Source organism: Neopsephotus bourkii, unplaced genomic scaffold (assembly GCF_033783945.1).
Source record: "Neopsephotus bourkii isolate Nb327-2 ecotype Australia unplaced genomic scaffold, CSIRO-AGI_Nbou_v1 NB_1388, whole genome shotgun sequence".
Taxonomy (NCBI): Eukaryota; Metazoa; Chordata; class Aves; order Psittaciformes; family Psittacidae; genus Neopsephotus; species Neopsephotus bourkii.
This window is the reverse complement of record NW_026901866.1, coordinates 298,806-315,456: the sequence shown is the minus strand read 5'-3', so window position 1 is coordinate 315,456 and position 16,651 is coordinate 298,806. Positions and strand designations below refer to the sequence as shown.

The 16,651-nt window shown below is 41.0% G+C and overlaps 1 protein-coding gene across 2 annotated transcripts in view; it reads right to left on the bottom strand.

Annotated features, from left to right (window-relative positions):
* Nucleotides 1-10,251, bottom strand: part of SNX6 (sorting nexin 6) — a 30,285-nt gene extending 20,034 nt beyond the window's left edge. The window contains exons 1-5 of one of the 2 annotated variants that reach the window (XM_061367592.1): nucleotides 10,087-10,251; nucleotides 9,879-9,929; nucleotides 4,146-4,250; nucleotides 3,290-3,400; nucleotides 1,551-1,672 (exon numbers count right to left, since the gene is read on the bottom strand). In XM_061367592.1, coding sequence (XP_061223576.1) covers nucleotides 1,551-1,672; nucleotides 3,290-3,400; nucleotides 4,146-4,250; nucleotides 9,879-9,929; nucleotides 10,087-10,092 — 395 coding nt within the window. In that variant the 5' untranslated portion in view covers nucleotides 10,093-10,251. The remainder of the gene's footprint in view (nucleotides 1-1,550; nucleotides 1,673-3,289; nucleotides 3,401-4,145; nucleotides 4,251-9,878; nucleotides 9,930-10,086) is intronic. The other variant, XM_061367593.1, reaches the window with a different exon arrangement.
* Nucleotides 10,252-16,651: the final 6,400 nt, after the last annotated feature.

Here is a 16,651-nt window from a genome sequence, read left to right as displayed (position 1 = left end):
AGCTGTTTAGATGGAAGTCTTTCATTCCATGTTAAAGCACCTAGCCTTTGGGGACAAAGCTTACATGGATGTCTTGCTTCATAGTGGTTCTAAAAGTGAAATTAAGTGTTGCATTTAGCAGGTACAACCAAAAAAAAAAAAAAAAAGAAAAATCAAAGGAATCACATTTAACCATGACAATCACATAGTTGCCCAGTTGAGCCAACTCAGGATTAAAGCATTTGTAATTTAATGGGAAGGCTTTCTTATCAATACAAGTTTGCTAGAATTCACTTTGCTTTGGAAATTCAGTAAGATAGAACCTGTCTAGAAATGAGGAAGGGGCTTCTTTCCCCATTCTGAAGTCAAACGGTGAAATGATAATTAACACTTTTGCTTCCACTATGTGCAAGGAGGTTAAGATTTACATACCAGCAAACCAGCAGGGCCAGTGTTGGGAGATGTTTGATCTCAGTGAGAGTAGTAGTCATTCAGTGAAGACAAAAAAGGAGGATGCAGAGGATGGAGGTGGCAGTAGAAGAAACCCAAAGTTTTCTGTGTTATCCAACCCCTAACCAGACCACAAGAGAATCATGATCAGGGCCGCTGGAAAACCACAGATTCTTTAAAATCTATAGTGTTTTGCTAATTTCCAGTTTTCTGCATATGAAGTGTATATCTACTCTGCTATAAATTATGTTGTGTACGTAACACTAGTAATAGAGCTTTTTAAAACGCTCACAGCAGTTGGAGTTTGGAGAGAAAGCAGCAGTTCTAAGAGTTCTATGTACTTTTCTTGCCAATTCAGAGCTCTTGATAGCAGTAGTCTAGAAGCAGTGTAAATATACATTTGAAAACTGAAACCAATGACAGGGAAAAGATCAAAGAAGTGAATGCATGATAAGGGAAGTGAATGAAGCAAGGAGACACTTCACTGTGTAATTCAGAATGAAACAAAAAGCCTTAGAGCTGGTATTTCAATACACATTAAATTCACAGTAAAGGAAAATACTATTTTCAGGAAGTACATTCTCCTTGTGCAAGAGAAGAAAAAAAAAAAAGAAAAAGGGAGTGCCAGAAGACCAAAAAAAAAAAAAAAGTATTTTCCAGTAATCTTCAGATTTTTGGGGGAATAGAAAGTTGGCATCCACATTTACAGTACCAACCACATCCAAAACTCCCTAGTTCAGTCACTACATGTATAAACCTTAAAGTCTCACTCTGCTTATAAACTGTGGAACACCAGAACTAAGATACAGGTTACCTCCTGCTTTTGCACATATTCTGTGAAGAAAGGGATCTAAGTAGTCTTTTTCTTATAAAAGAATGCTCAAGAATAGCCTGATTTTTTTTTTCCTGCTTCAGAAGATCTTCCATGAAATTTCTACAATTTTCCTAATGGCTCTGATCATGATCAGTAAGATAACCCTGGTTATGTAGCAACTGGATTCTCAAGCCTATAACTCACAGAGAACCATTATAGTGAAATCAGAAACATGAAATAGCAGACAGCATTAAAAGTTGATAGATACAGGAAAAAAGAGAATAAAGTAGTAATCAAGTTTACATACGCCTCCAGTTCTTGTTTCATCTTGGTGAATTCTTCTTTAGTCATCGATCCTTCCCCTTCTCCAAGTTTCTGCAATTTCTCCCTTGAGGCATCAAAGTCAGGCCTGGGTGGTGCTGGAGGAATCTGGAATTAAATCAATTTTCTTTTAATTGTTCTTCTTCTCAGTCAAACAACACCCAGCAACTGTGGATTGCCTGCAGCTTTTTAATACACGGCGCTCTTTTTCGTCAGTCATTACAGCATTCATGGATAAAGTACTTCATTCATGAGTTAGACATGCTGCATTACCATACCAATTTTGGCCAAGTGTTCTTGAAGATTAAGAAAGTATTAGTTAATACTTTATTAATGTATTCATGGCTTCAATGGTTTAATAACTAGAGAAACTAAATAATACCTAGATAACAAGCCTTCTCATGACAACAAACTAAAACTTGAAATCATTATTTTTTACTTGGTTTTGGTTTAGCTTATTTGGTAAGAATATTTCTTGTTTAAAGAAAAAAATAAAAATAAATTCACAACTGTTTCCACACCATCCATTTATAACCCCCCCCCAAACTTTAAACCAAAAAACCCATTCCATATTGTTTGCAGGCACTAGTTCTTTCTTGCAGCACTGTTGACATTAAAGATACATCTGTTGAAATAACAAAGCACACAGTAAAGAAGTCCATATGTTAATCTTGTAGTACAGCATATTAAGATAGAAAAAGAAAATACTGCATTCAAACTAATCCTCAATTGTCGAAAGAAAAGGGACATAGAACAAAATTAAGCTATGCTTAAATTTTATGTCACCGCTATTTGTCCATTACATTAACGTGTTACAAAAAAAAAAGAAAAACCTGGCATCAATGTAGTCAACTGTCTGAAACTAGTTATTGCCACACTGAAGGTCTAGCCACTTCAAACAAGTTTTTCTGACTAAAAAAAAAAAGACTAGCTCAAGAATGGTATGACACATCACAGGTTATATTCATCATAATGTACCCCCATATCAATTAGAAATACGTTTACCTTGTGAATCAGTAGACACGCTCTCCCCAAAACAAAATTAATACCTAACTTTCACATAAAGATGACAAAAATTACTATTTGTAATTAAAGTATGAACAGCAGCACTCATTTTTAATAGGTAGCATTGTAAGGTGGCTATTTTGTGACCTCAGCTCCCTGGAGGCCTGAAATAAACTTCAAAACATAAATTGTTCAGTTGTGTATTAAGGTTCTCTGTAGTTCTAGATGGTATTTGCCTTGCTTCCCCCCCCCCCTTCAACTGATTTATGGTAAAATGATTCTGATCTTCATCATGAAAACTGGAAAAGTGTGATTACTAGAACTCAGTTACTGTACCCTGCCATTTCAGCTAAAACAAAGGCAACATGAAACTAGGTTAAACATTAGCTTGCAAAAACAATACCACCAAGTTACATAGTTCACCTATCCCCCACAGTTTTAGCATGGTGGACTGAAGATATACTTGGATACAGATTAAACTACTCAGTCCGTTGTAGAAAAAAAAGGCAAGAAAGTATGACAACTACATTAACTTTCCTCCAACCCTGCTTCAACCATTAATTTTGTGTAACTGCATAAAATGAACTATTAGAGCATCTGATCTGATTTTAGAAGGAATGAACATCTGCCATTTCCATTGCATTTAAAAGCAGCCACAAGTAATTCAGATACAGCCCTCAGAAAACAGTGCACTTAAACCAAAAGAACTGCAATACTTACGATATAGCCAGCATAGTCCTCATTTTCAACAAAAGAATCATGAAGCCAAATAAACTCTTCATGTTGCCGGACAACAGAAAATTCATTTTGTTTGAAATTTGGTAAGGAACTCTAGAAAGGAAAAAGGAAGAAGAATAATGAAAAGTTTTCCATTACTACAGGAAAAACACCGTAAAGGAACAACAGAATATCCCTGTAAAAATTAAAATAATCCAACCATCCAAGTACTGATTTGACCAAAAGCAAAGTTCATACAACAGTAATTACCCCCATCTTTATTAGTGCAGCAGTCAATTGGAATGAGCTGCCCAAAGAGGTTATAGAGTCTTCACCCTCAGAGATATTCATAACCCAAATGGACAAGTTCTGAGCAACGAGCTCTGGTCCACCCAATTTAGTGATGGGAGGGAGGGAGGAGATGAGACTAAATGATCCCCAGAAATTTTATTCAACTATTTTATGATTCTGCAATCAATAAACATTCAAATCTAAGAAAGAAAAGCCATAAAAATATTCTTGCATGTAATTCCATTATGAAATACATTTTAATATCTGAAACCACAGCTAATCTAAAATAACAAACAAAAAAAAACCTACACTGAAGTATTAAGATATATTAAAGATTCTACCTGCAATCAGGCCAATTTATAAGCATGGAATGTCATTTTTTTCTAAACAGTTTTTAACCCCTTAAATTTTAGCCAACTTTAGCACTGCAGCTACACAGTCTCTTAAAAACAATATAAAGCTACCTTTTCACTTCACCTGCATTGTTCTACATTTGTTTCAATACATGAAGAAACTTTCTCTTCTATATAATTAAGAAGTTGTTCAGTGTACAAACCCAAGCTTTTACCTTTGTATGGACAGTGAATTTCACTTTGTCCCTCTCACTGAGTGCATCTGAGATATCCACTTGCAGAGCAGCATCAGTCTGGAGATCTACATTTATTGCTCTAAGCTAAACAAAGAAAAATCTCTTCAGCTTAATTTAAAAAAAAAGTTAATTATATTTCCCATATTTTTCCTTTGAGAAAAACTCTGATCCTGCAATGCTGAACATCCATAAAAGACTGAAGATTACAAAGAAAAAAAAATCAACATTAAAAGATAGTTTCCAGCACAAAAAGAAATCCAGTAGTACTCCTTACAGCACACCTGATAATACAAGCAATTTCCTTTACCATACTCCTTGTTAGTATACTATTTTTATTTGTGTATTGTTAACTTGCTAGTAATGATATGGTCAAAGTATACTTACAGACAGCAGCAAGTTCAGAAGGTGTTTTTATTTATTTCTCTCTTCATCCCCCCTACTCTCCCAAACTGACAACCTGCTGTAAATAAATGTACTCGTAAAGGTAATTATGGGAGAAAAGTGGTCCTATATTCCAAAGAAGCAAGAGCTACTAAAGACATGGTTTACTCACAGTCTTAACACTATTCTTTTGTTTAACATTTCCCATGACATACTGAAAAAGCTTAAAAAAAATAATAATAATAAAAAAATATCCTGAACTTCCCAGACCTAAATCTCTCTGGAAATATTCCTCTGGGGGAAAAAAAATATTGAAAACCCACCAAAACCCCCACACACAGAAAAACACCCCAACACAAAAACTAAAACTAAGATTTCAATCTCTTCAAAAACAGCATGAGTAATGGCAAAAGTGCAAGGAATACACTCTTTTTCCTCCACAAGACATGAAACCTGAACTGTCTCATACAATAATTCTTAAAGTCACATTGGGGAAAAAAAAAAAAAAGAAAAAAAAGAGAGAGACAATGGTCAAACACAGAAAAATTTGAAGATGACTGAACACTGCAATGTTTGGCAGTAACTGGACAAAAGAATTCAACAGTATTTGGTGGAACTGATCTCGTCTAGATCCCAACCAGGAATTTGAGTCCGCTCACCTTTGTACCCTCACTGTTCTAGAGCAGTCTGTCCCATGACAATTTCATCATTATGATCAACAGACATTCAGAATATTGTTATAAGTAGTAAGGCTAACTCTGAAATCTTCTCCACTCAGTGTCAAAAAAAGAAGTTTCAATGCCATGCTCATGAGGCCTACTCCTCACTGACACCCTCTGTTTTATTCTGTGCTGCAATTTTTCTAGAAATTCTACATTACATTCTACAGCATAAAAATACCTTGATACACAAGGACAAAGACTTTTTCCTCCCAGGCATTCCCAGAACTACATTTTGAAGTCGATACTCAAGTACAAAAACGCGTTAAGTCTCGGCAACACAGAGTACAAAGGTTACAAACGAGCAGATTTAGAAGGTAACTCTGCAAGGCACTGAACAGCACTAAAGAGAAGCATCAACTGCCACATCTTGTTTTCCACTAGTTATCTTAATCCTCATCTTAAATCACAGTGGTCAGCACCCATTCTAGTTTTCTTGTTAACCTCAATGCTTATGTAGCAGCAACAAGACTAGCATATTTTAGAATTAATGTATTAAAGTAAAACCAAAATCATACACTCTAGCATATTCTGCTAAACTAGCAAAATGTAAGAATTCAATAGCTATTACACAAATAGTTATAGCTTTTCCTAACAACAAAGTTGGAAATCATTAAAACCACTGCATAGTAACATATACGGACACGTGATTCAGGCATCGCTTTTTGTTTTGTTCCTCCAAGGTTTAGGGGGTCACAGCCTCACACAAAGGCATATTATCATGCAACGATCCATTGCAGATCACTTCTCAGAGGCAGAATCTCATAGCTCCTACTAAATTTCCAATGTCTTTACCATCTAATTTAGGAAAGAAAAATATAATCTGACATACCAATGTCTGCCTTATGTCATGACTCCACATTTTTCAGCTTGCAAGTAAGTTTTCAGTAGCCACACTGTCTGAAGTACTGTTTGTTTTTCACCAGTCCCCCCAGATACATGAACCGAATAATCTCAGCAAATAATCTGGATTATCCAAAAGGATTTTCTAGCCTTTCACAGGTCACAAAAGTTTCTACTCAAATAGCTTTTTTTCCACCTTTTTTTTAAAAGTCGTACAATACAAAATTCTAAGTTTCAGTGTAACAGCTGTTTGAGTTTGTCACTAGTGTGTATGCAGTCTCTAGCGCAGCGCACCCTGGCCATATGCACTGTTCACAACTCCAGAAACAACATGCTTACCAGTGCTGAGAAAATCAGAACCAAAAGACCATAACTTCACTCATGACATACAACTGTAAAGGACTATTTGTTTGAGTCATACTAGTTAAGTTTGTAACAGTTCTGAAGAGTTTAATCATATGTTAAATTATGCTGTGTAGCCTGACTGCCAACAGGGAACCTTTTCATCTGCAATGGTAATGAAGCATTTACGAAAGGTGTCAAAGACAATCAGAAAGTTGAAAGACTTTATATGTATTCATGTGACACAATGGTTCACACTGTATTACCAGCAATTAAATTCACAAACAACATCATCACACAACAAACTTAAGCAATCTCTTCACCACTACTTCCACAAGAAAACCGCCACCATGGTTTTCTAGTCACAAAGAACAGAAAATGAAAATACAAAATGCTACCAAACCTGATTTGGATGAAAAATCTGATCTGGATGAAAACTGAAATGGAAGTACCTTAAATTCAGGAAAAAATGGAGGTGGGATACAGTCCCTTTGCATCTTGCCCCTCCCTCCCAATCTAATACATACAACAACTGCTTAGATACGTACTCTACATCCATGCTGAACAACTTGCAAAACAAAAGCTAACTTAATTTAGGTGCTTTACACTTTCCTATGCAATACCAAGAAAGTTTCAGTCTTATTCAGAGTCTTGAAAACACAAGAAGCCAAGGGCTAAGCAATGTTAGAGTACTAAAAGAACACAATGCAGGGAGAAGATTTAGCTCTTGCTCAAGCATCAATTACACTTCAAATGGTAATGAAAGGAAGCTCGTAGAGACAAGGGAAACAACCAAACCCTACATTCCTCGGTAATGTCATCCATTAACAACAGTAACTTCTGTACTCTAAGTTCTTTCAAAACTGTTAAGAGAAAAAGGACTCTTCCTTCAGTGGGTTCTTTACAGGCAGATAAATACACAAGGCAGGGAAACAAACAATACTTTTACAACAAGAGATTACAGTGTCTTCACACCATTAAGTTCCTAGCAGACCTGTTCCAAGGGGTAGCTCGTTTTCCCCGAATGACTAGACAAGAGCATTAGCCAAGCCGGCTTAAGTTTACATCTATATAAAATACACAGGACAATACCAGTAGAGCAACACTATACCACCTTTCAAAGCATTTATTGTTTACAGTAGAGAGAGCATAAAAAACCCCAACAGGAACAGTTACTCCAAGCAAACTCAACAGTATCTTCCTAAGTGAGATTCAGAAAAGCAACTCCAGCAAGTTCATTTTATGCAGACCATTTATAGTAAGTTCCTTCTACAGACCACCCACTGCTACTTCCTCAAAGATGATTCGCAGTGCTCTGACAATTCTCCAGAAAAGGCTCCATATGGTATCATACAATTGTTTGAGAATTAGTGTTCCATGTGGCATCAGCATAATTTCCAGCCCACCTTCTATCCCACTGCCCCATGTTAAACTTAACACAACTGTAGCTGACCAAAATGATTCTGAAGAATCAGAAGCATACGATCATAGCAATATCTGAATTCTAGAGAGGAAAGAATACTCTTTCTATTACTCTATTACTCGCTCTATTACTCTAACTTGCCATCCATGCCTTCAAATAAAGGCGTGACCTGCTCCTTTTTTAATTGCAAACAGAGAAAGGCAACAAATCAGAATGAGGGAAACACTTTATGAAGAGTTCCTTATTTTTACTACGGCTAAGAAAAAGTTACTGTTTTGAAGATTAAAGTACAGCAACTCCATTCATTAACAGACTGACAGTATTGCTTTTGATTAGATCTTCTGTTACCAAAATCATGCAAATACCCTGTGTTTTAACCCCAGGGATTTACACAGCAGTGAGAAAATTAAAACCCCAGTGACTGAAAATAAGCAACCTAAAAAAATTAGTGAAAAGAGGAGGACACTGTTCTTGTTTAATTCCTCAGTGCTGGATGAAGCTGGGGGAGGGGAAGGAAAATGAAGAGCTGCACTTGGCCAACTGAGATGATGTAAGTTGTCCAACAGCATAAACAAGACTGCTAAGAGATTTCTTAAGGCTTTCAAAGTACCTTGTGCACTCTGACTACCTATAGCCTTAGAGGGAAAACTAACAACCTAACAAGCAAACAAACACATTTCACACAGGACCAGATCTGCATTGTTATGTTCTACCTGCACCTTCAGGTAAAAAGACAACCTAACTGTGCATTTCAGTGTCTGTTCCTATACACCGGGGATGACCTATGTAAAATACCACTCCATAAATAACAAGTTCTTCAGTCCTTGTTCTGAAGATGCTCAAAGGGCAACAATTTCCTCTTTCTCTCTTTTCATCCAGTATTCTTACTAAATAGCTGTATAATTAAAGACAAAAGCTCTACAGCGGCTTGAACTGGCCTAACACGATACCTGAATTTCTTTTTTAATTTCTGTCCGTAAGCTGAACATAAAACACACTGATCTCCTACCACATACATACAGTCAAAAAATGCTTAATACTTAACATTATATTTGATGCTTGAGTATGGCATGCATGGCAACAGGATATACCAACATAGTGTTTTTTTCAGATTTTGTATTTTTGGCAATGTACTAGATGCAGACACTTTTAATAACCAGCAACAGCCTAGGCAACCCAGAAGCTGCTCTCCTACCTTGCTCAGTCATTCTTTCTTAAGATTCTAACCAATAGGGGCAATCAGTCTGAGTAAATTATACTAGATTAGCTGATTTGTTGCTTAAGTAAGGCAGACAAGTTAAAGAAAGATGGATGCAGCAGTCGGAAGAGAAATGAAGGCCAGAAAGAGCAGGGCAGAGAAAAGGTTTTCTCAGTAAGGAACATAATCGTGGCATCCTGTCCCAGCGACAGAACTTCTTTCCAATAAAGAGTTTATTATGCAGTGTGTGCCTGTAAATGTCCCATTGTTATCTATGGGAGAGCCTCTAGGGCCTAAAGACAGAAGAGAGGGCAGGGCTATTTCACACAGGCCCTAGCTCACGAATAAAGATGGAACCTGGTGCTCTCCACCAGGCTGGTCAGCCTGGTCAGGAGGATCGGACAACCTAGGGGTGTGCAGAGGGAGAGGGCCCACATCAGAGCAGGGAAGGACGTGAATCTTCATCACAGACACAACATCCCCTCCCAAGCCAGCCCCACAGAAGCAAGGAAGAACTGCCCTTCCAAAACTTGGGTGACAGAACAATGAAAAATTCACAGCGAGACACACGGACACCAGACCCAGAGGGAGACCGTGCTATCCCCACGTCCGCAGACCCCGGGAGACACACACACCCCGTGCCCCGGCTGCCTGCCTCCGCCAGGCATCCCACCTCCCTCCGGGTACCCAACAGTGGGCTTGGGCCGGGCAGCAGAGACTGGGCCCCGGGGAAAGGGGCCAACCCGCCTTCCCCCCCCTCCAGCCCCCAAGCGCCGGGGTCCCCAACACCTCCCCGCGGCACTTACACCTCGGTCCTCCTCCGAGAGGAAATCTGGGCCGTCGTCCGAGCCTTCCTGCTAGGGGCGAAGAGGAGGAGGAGGCGGAGCGGGCCGGGGGGACGCGGAGGGGCACGGCCAGCAGCGGGACGGTGCGGGGGGAGACAAAGCGCACAGGTTAGCGACCCGGTCGCCCGCGCCCTCCCCGCCCCGGCACCGCGGCCGCCCTGAGACCCACCATCATGGCTGCCCGCCGCGCTGCGCTGCGCGCCCGCCGGCCCTCCCCCGACAGCCCGCCCGCGGCCCGGCAGCGAGGCGAGGCGGGGCGGGGCGGGGCTGCGGCGAGCTGCACCTCTCGCGAGGGAGCGGCGCTCCCCTCCCTGCGCCGGCTGTAGGCGGCTGCTGAGGGGCGGGCAGCGGCGGGAGTCGGGGCCTTCCCGCGGCGCGGCGAGAAGGAGGGAGCAGCTGCCGCCTCGGGTTTATCTTTCGATCCGCTGCAGCAGCCGCGGTCCTGGGGCTGCTCGGTGGCTGTGGCGGCCACCGAGACCCTGGCCTTCAAAGTGCGTCCGCGCCTCAGTGGTGGGTGTTTGTCATGTGCGGTTTGCAGAACGGAGAGCGGCTTTGTTCATGTGTGCAAACCCCGAGTGCTTTGCACACCGACAGCAACTGCGCAGAACCTCTGAAAACGTGCATAACAAGTCAGAACTCTGCTGCCATCCCTGAGCTGTATGCATAACCGGCGCCTTACGTGCTGTCCTTTTCTGTCCATCAATCATCCCTGTGAGAGATGGGCTTCCCAGCACCAGCCCTTCATTCACCCCGTACAGTTTTACACGCATGTGTGTGAAACGGACTGTGCAATTACACGGTGCTAGAAATTTAAGTGGTTTATAATACGCCTTGGGTCTATGGGTAGTTAACGTGACTAAGGCTGACGATGCCTTTCATTCAGGCTAAGGAACAGCCGCTAAATGCCACTTTTGTCTAATGACAGTGGAAAACATCAGCATCCGCAGACTAAACCGGACATAAGCCTGGAGGGCAGGGAGTCCAAGCCCAGGACAGCATTTTTCTGTGAATCAGAGATAGAACAGCCGAGAAATGGCCTCAGGGTGAGGTTTAATGATCAGCATAAACTGATGTAAGCGTGTGCCGTTGCTGAGAGATGGCGACAGGTGCGGACACTCGCACTCCCGCGGGCATACAGTAGACAGGCAAGGGCATCGGTCCAGCTGCACATTAATCCTGCAACAAATGATTAGTTTACATCAGTCAGGTCCATAATCCAGACAAGCCCATAGTTGTGCAAGCGCTAGTGGGACAACAGGACCACTGCCTGCCACAGTGGCTCCATTGATTTATATGGGATCTGGAAACTACACCTTGAGAAATGCTACTCACGCAGCCTCAAGATAAGAGAAGGGAAAGCTTTCTCAGCGTTGTACTGCTTAGAAGTGGGCTTTGGAATTCAGAAATGGAAATTGCCTCTTGGAAATTGTTCTTGATACAGCTGTGGAAAGAGGCCTTTGAATATGCATTTTGTAAATGATTAAAAAAGCTGTTCTTTAAACAATTTTCATGTGCACAGTCTGTTTCTGGCTTGATACAGACACAGACAACACATTCCAAAGTACTGACTTACTACTTTGGTCAAGAGAAGTAAAAATACTTTACAAGATTCTGAGAAAGAGTGTGTGACCACTGTTTAAACACCAACCTTGTCATGCTGAAGGGTAAAGACAGAGGCAAGCAGGAAATTATTTCGGGGGTTGTCCTGCATGCATTAGCATCCTGTTCGGTGCACAGCCTGGGCTCAATACCGTACCACCACTCCATCTAGCAAGCATCTGCTTTCCTAGGAAAACTAAAATCAGCGACAGAATGAGTGTGATTTTTTAACGTTCATTATTTATTGTTAATACATTTTTGTAGGACCAAACAACCTAAGTCAAAGACTTGAGAAAAGGATTCACAAGTAATAGACACAAGTCCTTCTTCCAGGGAACAACTAGGTAATCCAGTTGATGTGCAGGAATCTGGCAGGATGACAATTTGAGGTGCATCTACAAAAAATAAGGTTATATAGTGTCCAGTTGGTTCTGAGATCAGTTCAGTCATGTTTTGAATGGCTCAGGAGGGACATACTCCAAAACAACAGCAGTGCTGTGGCTCTAAAGGTGCTCTGTACCAAATGATACCAAAACTGCCAAACAGCAATACTATCCATGATCCTAATCTTTCATACTGCCTTGATCAACTATCCCAGCTCCATGTCTTGTCCTACTTCTGTCCCCATGCTCCTCTCCACTGGCAGAGCAATGCTAGCTGCATTCTGTTTCTGGTTCGGCAGCTGGTAGATAGGTCGTATATGCCATGGGGACACCCTAACTGGTAGCTGGGTGATGAGCACTACCTCTTCTCAGTGCTCTTTTGGTCAACACTCAGTTTAATAAGCCTGCTCTGAGGCTGCAGGGTCACATTTAGGTTCCTTTGACAGCTGAGCCCACCCCACCTAAGGAGTTGCCATCTTGGCTGTTTACACACTGACCTTGATGTCCACATAACAATAATAAGCCAGGTCAATTGAACTAAATATAACCCAGCAAGAATGAAATTGCATATTGTAACTGAGGCAATCTTTACAGAACTTTGGTACCATCACATTCCTCCCATCCTTATTCACACACCTGGCTGTCTACGTTACACCAGCTCTGGTCTTCAGCAGCCCCCAACTCCAGTCAGTCTGTCACACCAGCAGACAAATTACACGGGATGAATGAAGGTGTTTTGATGGTGAGTTGCCCTGGCTCGGAGGAGGATGCAGGAGCTTGAAGCCAGAAGAAAGGAAAGTTGTGGGACTTTCAAAGGACATCTTGAGAAATTACTCCCTTTAGCAGCAACACCAAATTCTGCCCCATGACATACTCTGATTCACTTGGCTACTCATCTTTTGTCTCATTTTTTCCTCCATGTTTTCCTCATTTTTTCTTTCCAGCTGCTGTGCTTTATTTTATCACATTTTTTAGCTGCTAAACTCTTGAGGCAGGGATTGTAATTAATGTGAGTTTACAGAGACAAAAGCAGAAAGAGGGACTGATCCTGCACCAATTAGGGGAAAACTGCTGCGCTATTGTAATGCATAGGTCTTCAGGTTTAGAAACATTCTCCTGCAAAGACTCATAACGTCAGTAGATGGTGCTATATACATATTTTTAGGAATGATTCCCGGCTTTTTACCCAAGTAGTATTCCCTTGTGTTTGAGTGTGATATCCCTGGAAACCCAGAAGCCACACAATTTAATATTTTGGCTTTTATCAGAGAGTCACTGCAGAAATCTAAAGGCTTTCCACACCATGGCATCACGTCATATAGCACTACCTGTACTGTGTGACTAATTATGGAGTGATTCAACAAATGCATTTGATGCCTGCAAGTGCTGTAGTTCTGATATTTCATTAGCTGATATGCATCTCTAAAAAGCCTGAGGAACTATTCTCCATGCACTTTTCTCTTTCGAGAAGTCTCTCGACCTTCCCCTCTAAACCTAATTAACTCTCAGTTTCCCTCAACCAACGTCATGTGTTGTTAATATGGAGCTCAAATACAACATCTTGCAGACAAACTGTGGTCAGCAGGACCAGCTTTCCTGTATCTGTGCCAGATTGATTCCTCCTTTCTTGTCTTTGAAATGAAAAATTTTTATTCCCTTACATACTTCATCTAAATTTTCTCTAGTGCTGCTAACTGAAACTGTATTAAGGAACCAACCATATTAAAGCCACATTGCAAGGCTTTTTGTGGCAGAGCAGATAATTACATTTTAAAAAGATAAATCAATATTTACCTCTTACTTCTGTTGAAAAATAGAGCTTTAAAGTGTAATATTTTCAGAGGATTAAGACTGAAGGAGAAAAAGGCTTCAAAACCTTATTATAAAACCCGTCTGAAAAGATCAGTTAGCAATAGAGGCTTTTTACCAGTTATATGGAGATAGATCACTTCATAGCAGAAAATTACTATCAAAGCGATCACATTCCTTTAGAAACACAAAGAGGATATAAGCTGTAGGATTAAAAGAACAGAGAGGGGAAAAAATAATCATGATATTCTAGAGAAGAAAGCAAAATATAGCTTAGTACATTATGTGCCAAGTAACTTCTAGCTACTCTGAGGAACAATAATTTCCATCAGAAAGAAAAAAAAATAATCTGTTTCCCAGTGTGGAATAGACTTCTGTGAATTCCAGAGCATAATGGGGCCATATGCAAATAATAAGGATGTGTGGGTTTCTATTCAGACTGCAGGGACCCTGAAAAGGCTCACTCTGCACTTTTAAAAATCCTGGCCTCCTTGTACCAGATGCTGACTATACGTATGCATAGAGATTGTAATGCAATTCAGCACACTTCTTCCCTACTAAAGAATCAGATTTTTTCTTTTTGCCTTTTTAAAATTCATTTGCATGGCATTATAGACACATTCTGTCTTTGTCTGCCATGAATGACTTAATGCCCGTATACAGCTACACTGATGCAGAAAGCTGAACTATGTAAAGCCTCATTTTTCACCAAAGCCATGAACTAATGCCGAGAAGCTGTAAGGGGAAGAATATATTATCCAGTTAAGAGAGGTAAAAATCTCTTATTCTGAGCTCTGAACCTTTTTTTTTTCATTCTTTGGATTGCATATTGTTATTAACCTGTCATATTTCTATAAACAGATTGTAGGCAATCATTGCTCTACACAAATACTTCATTGCAAATGGGTGCACAAGGAAACTGCATCTCCCATAGCCCCTATAGGGTTGTCTAGGAAAGAGCCTATAAAGCAGCTTTCTCCTTCCCTGGCACACAGGGATGCACAAAGATGTTTACAAATAAACTCACAGACTGATCAGCATTTCAGCTGCCTACTCTGGACTTAAAGCCATTGAACTCATCTCTTCCTAAACTCCAGTCCCTTCTCCAATATAAACTCTTCCCAATTCTTAATACGTCTTTCTTCAAGAAAAAGCCAGAACTACTGGCCTCACCTTTGCTTCAGTCTAAGGGTTTTGCTTGCACCAAGTACTGGCACAAAATTCTTTAAATTATTTCAACAGAATTTATTATTACAACAGAAACAAAAACCTTTCTGTTTACATCACCAGCCTCAGTAACTGCAGTGGTAGGAGCATTATGGGGAACTTCCCCAAAGCAGTCGTATTAATCTTGTCACATCAGATGTGGACAAGTCTGAGGTAACAATATGGAAGGCCATTTACAGTGCTAGCACTGATGATTCTTGTCAGGGCTAGGGAATAGTAAAATCAATTCAGGAAAAAACCTCAGTATAAATAAGGCCTTGTTGATGAAAGTGTGGCCAAGAAGGATAAAAAGCAGATTTGCTAACACTGACCTCTTACACGTCATTCCTCAAAGGCCAGCTCTGCCCCAGCAGGGCAGCGCCAGGCGGGGCAGACAAAGCAGCTCTTGTCATGTCTTGTCACTGGTACAATAATGGGTATCAGGAAGGACTGCACAATGCTGCTTATTTTGCCAGAACAGACTGAATGACACTTTCTGCCTAATTCAGTAGATACCTATTGTTGGGGACTATTAGTCATTATTATTTGTCTTTTGCTCCTTGTTATCTTATTTCCTTTCCTTTTACTACTTTTTTGTTTGCTTTTCAATTATTTTCCCCTCTTTTTATTATTTAGCATTTTCCCTTCCTAATCTCTCATTCCCCTTCCAACTTGTCTCTTCCTTACTCTTTGTTTGATCACCCCACTCCCTGCCCCAGTTTCCTTTGGTCTTGCCTGAGTATAACTGTTCTCTCTAGCTCATCAAAAAATGTCACCCCTCCCCTCACTCCCAAGCCTTCAGGTCCTCTGTAATCAGTCCCAGCTCGTTACATTTTTGTCTTTTCTTATTCTCAGTCTTACATTCAGTCTTCTGTTCTTCTCATGTGCTCTTCACTGTCTTCTTATCATAGAATCATAGAATCAACTAGGTTGGAAAAGACCTTTAAAATCATCAAGTCCAAACTTTACCACAGCACTGCCAAGTTCAATAAACCATGTCACTGATGGCCTCACCTACACATTTTTTTTGAACACTTCCAGGGACAGTGATTCCACCACTCCCAGGCAGCCTGTTCCAATGCCTCAGCATCACCTCTGTGAAGAAATTTTATCTTGTATCCTGTATAAACCTTCCCTGGTGCAGCTTGAGGCCATTACCTCTTGCCCTGTCACTTGCTACTTAGGAGAAATGACCAGCCACCTCCTCTCTCCATCCTCCTTTCAGGTAGCTGTAGAGAACAATAAGGTCCCCCCTGAGCTTTCTAATAACCCCAGTTCCCTCATAAGACTTGTGCTCCAGACCCTTCCCCAGCTTTTCTGCCCTTCTTTGGACCCCCTCCAGGACCTCAATGTCTTTCTTGTAGTGAGGGGCCCTGAACCGTGCACAGTATTTGAGGTGCAGCCTCACCAGTGCCGGGTACAGGGGGATGATCACTGACCTGGCTCTGCTGGCCGCACCATGGCTGATACAGGCCAGGATGCTGTTGGCCTTCTTGGCTACCTGGGCACAAGCTGGCTCATGTTCAGCAGCCATCAGTCAGCACCCCCAGGTCCCTTTTCACCAAGCAGCTTTCCAGCCACTCTTCCCCAAGCCTGTAGCAGTGCATGCGGTTGTTGTGGCCCAGATGCAGGACCCAGCACTTTGCCTTGTTGAATCTCATACCATTGGACACAGCCCATCAGTCCAGCCTGTCCAGATCCCTCTGCAGCCTTCCTGAGATCAACAGTCCCAGCCAA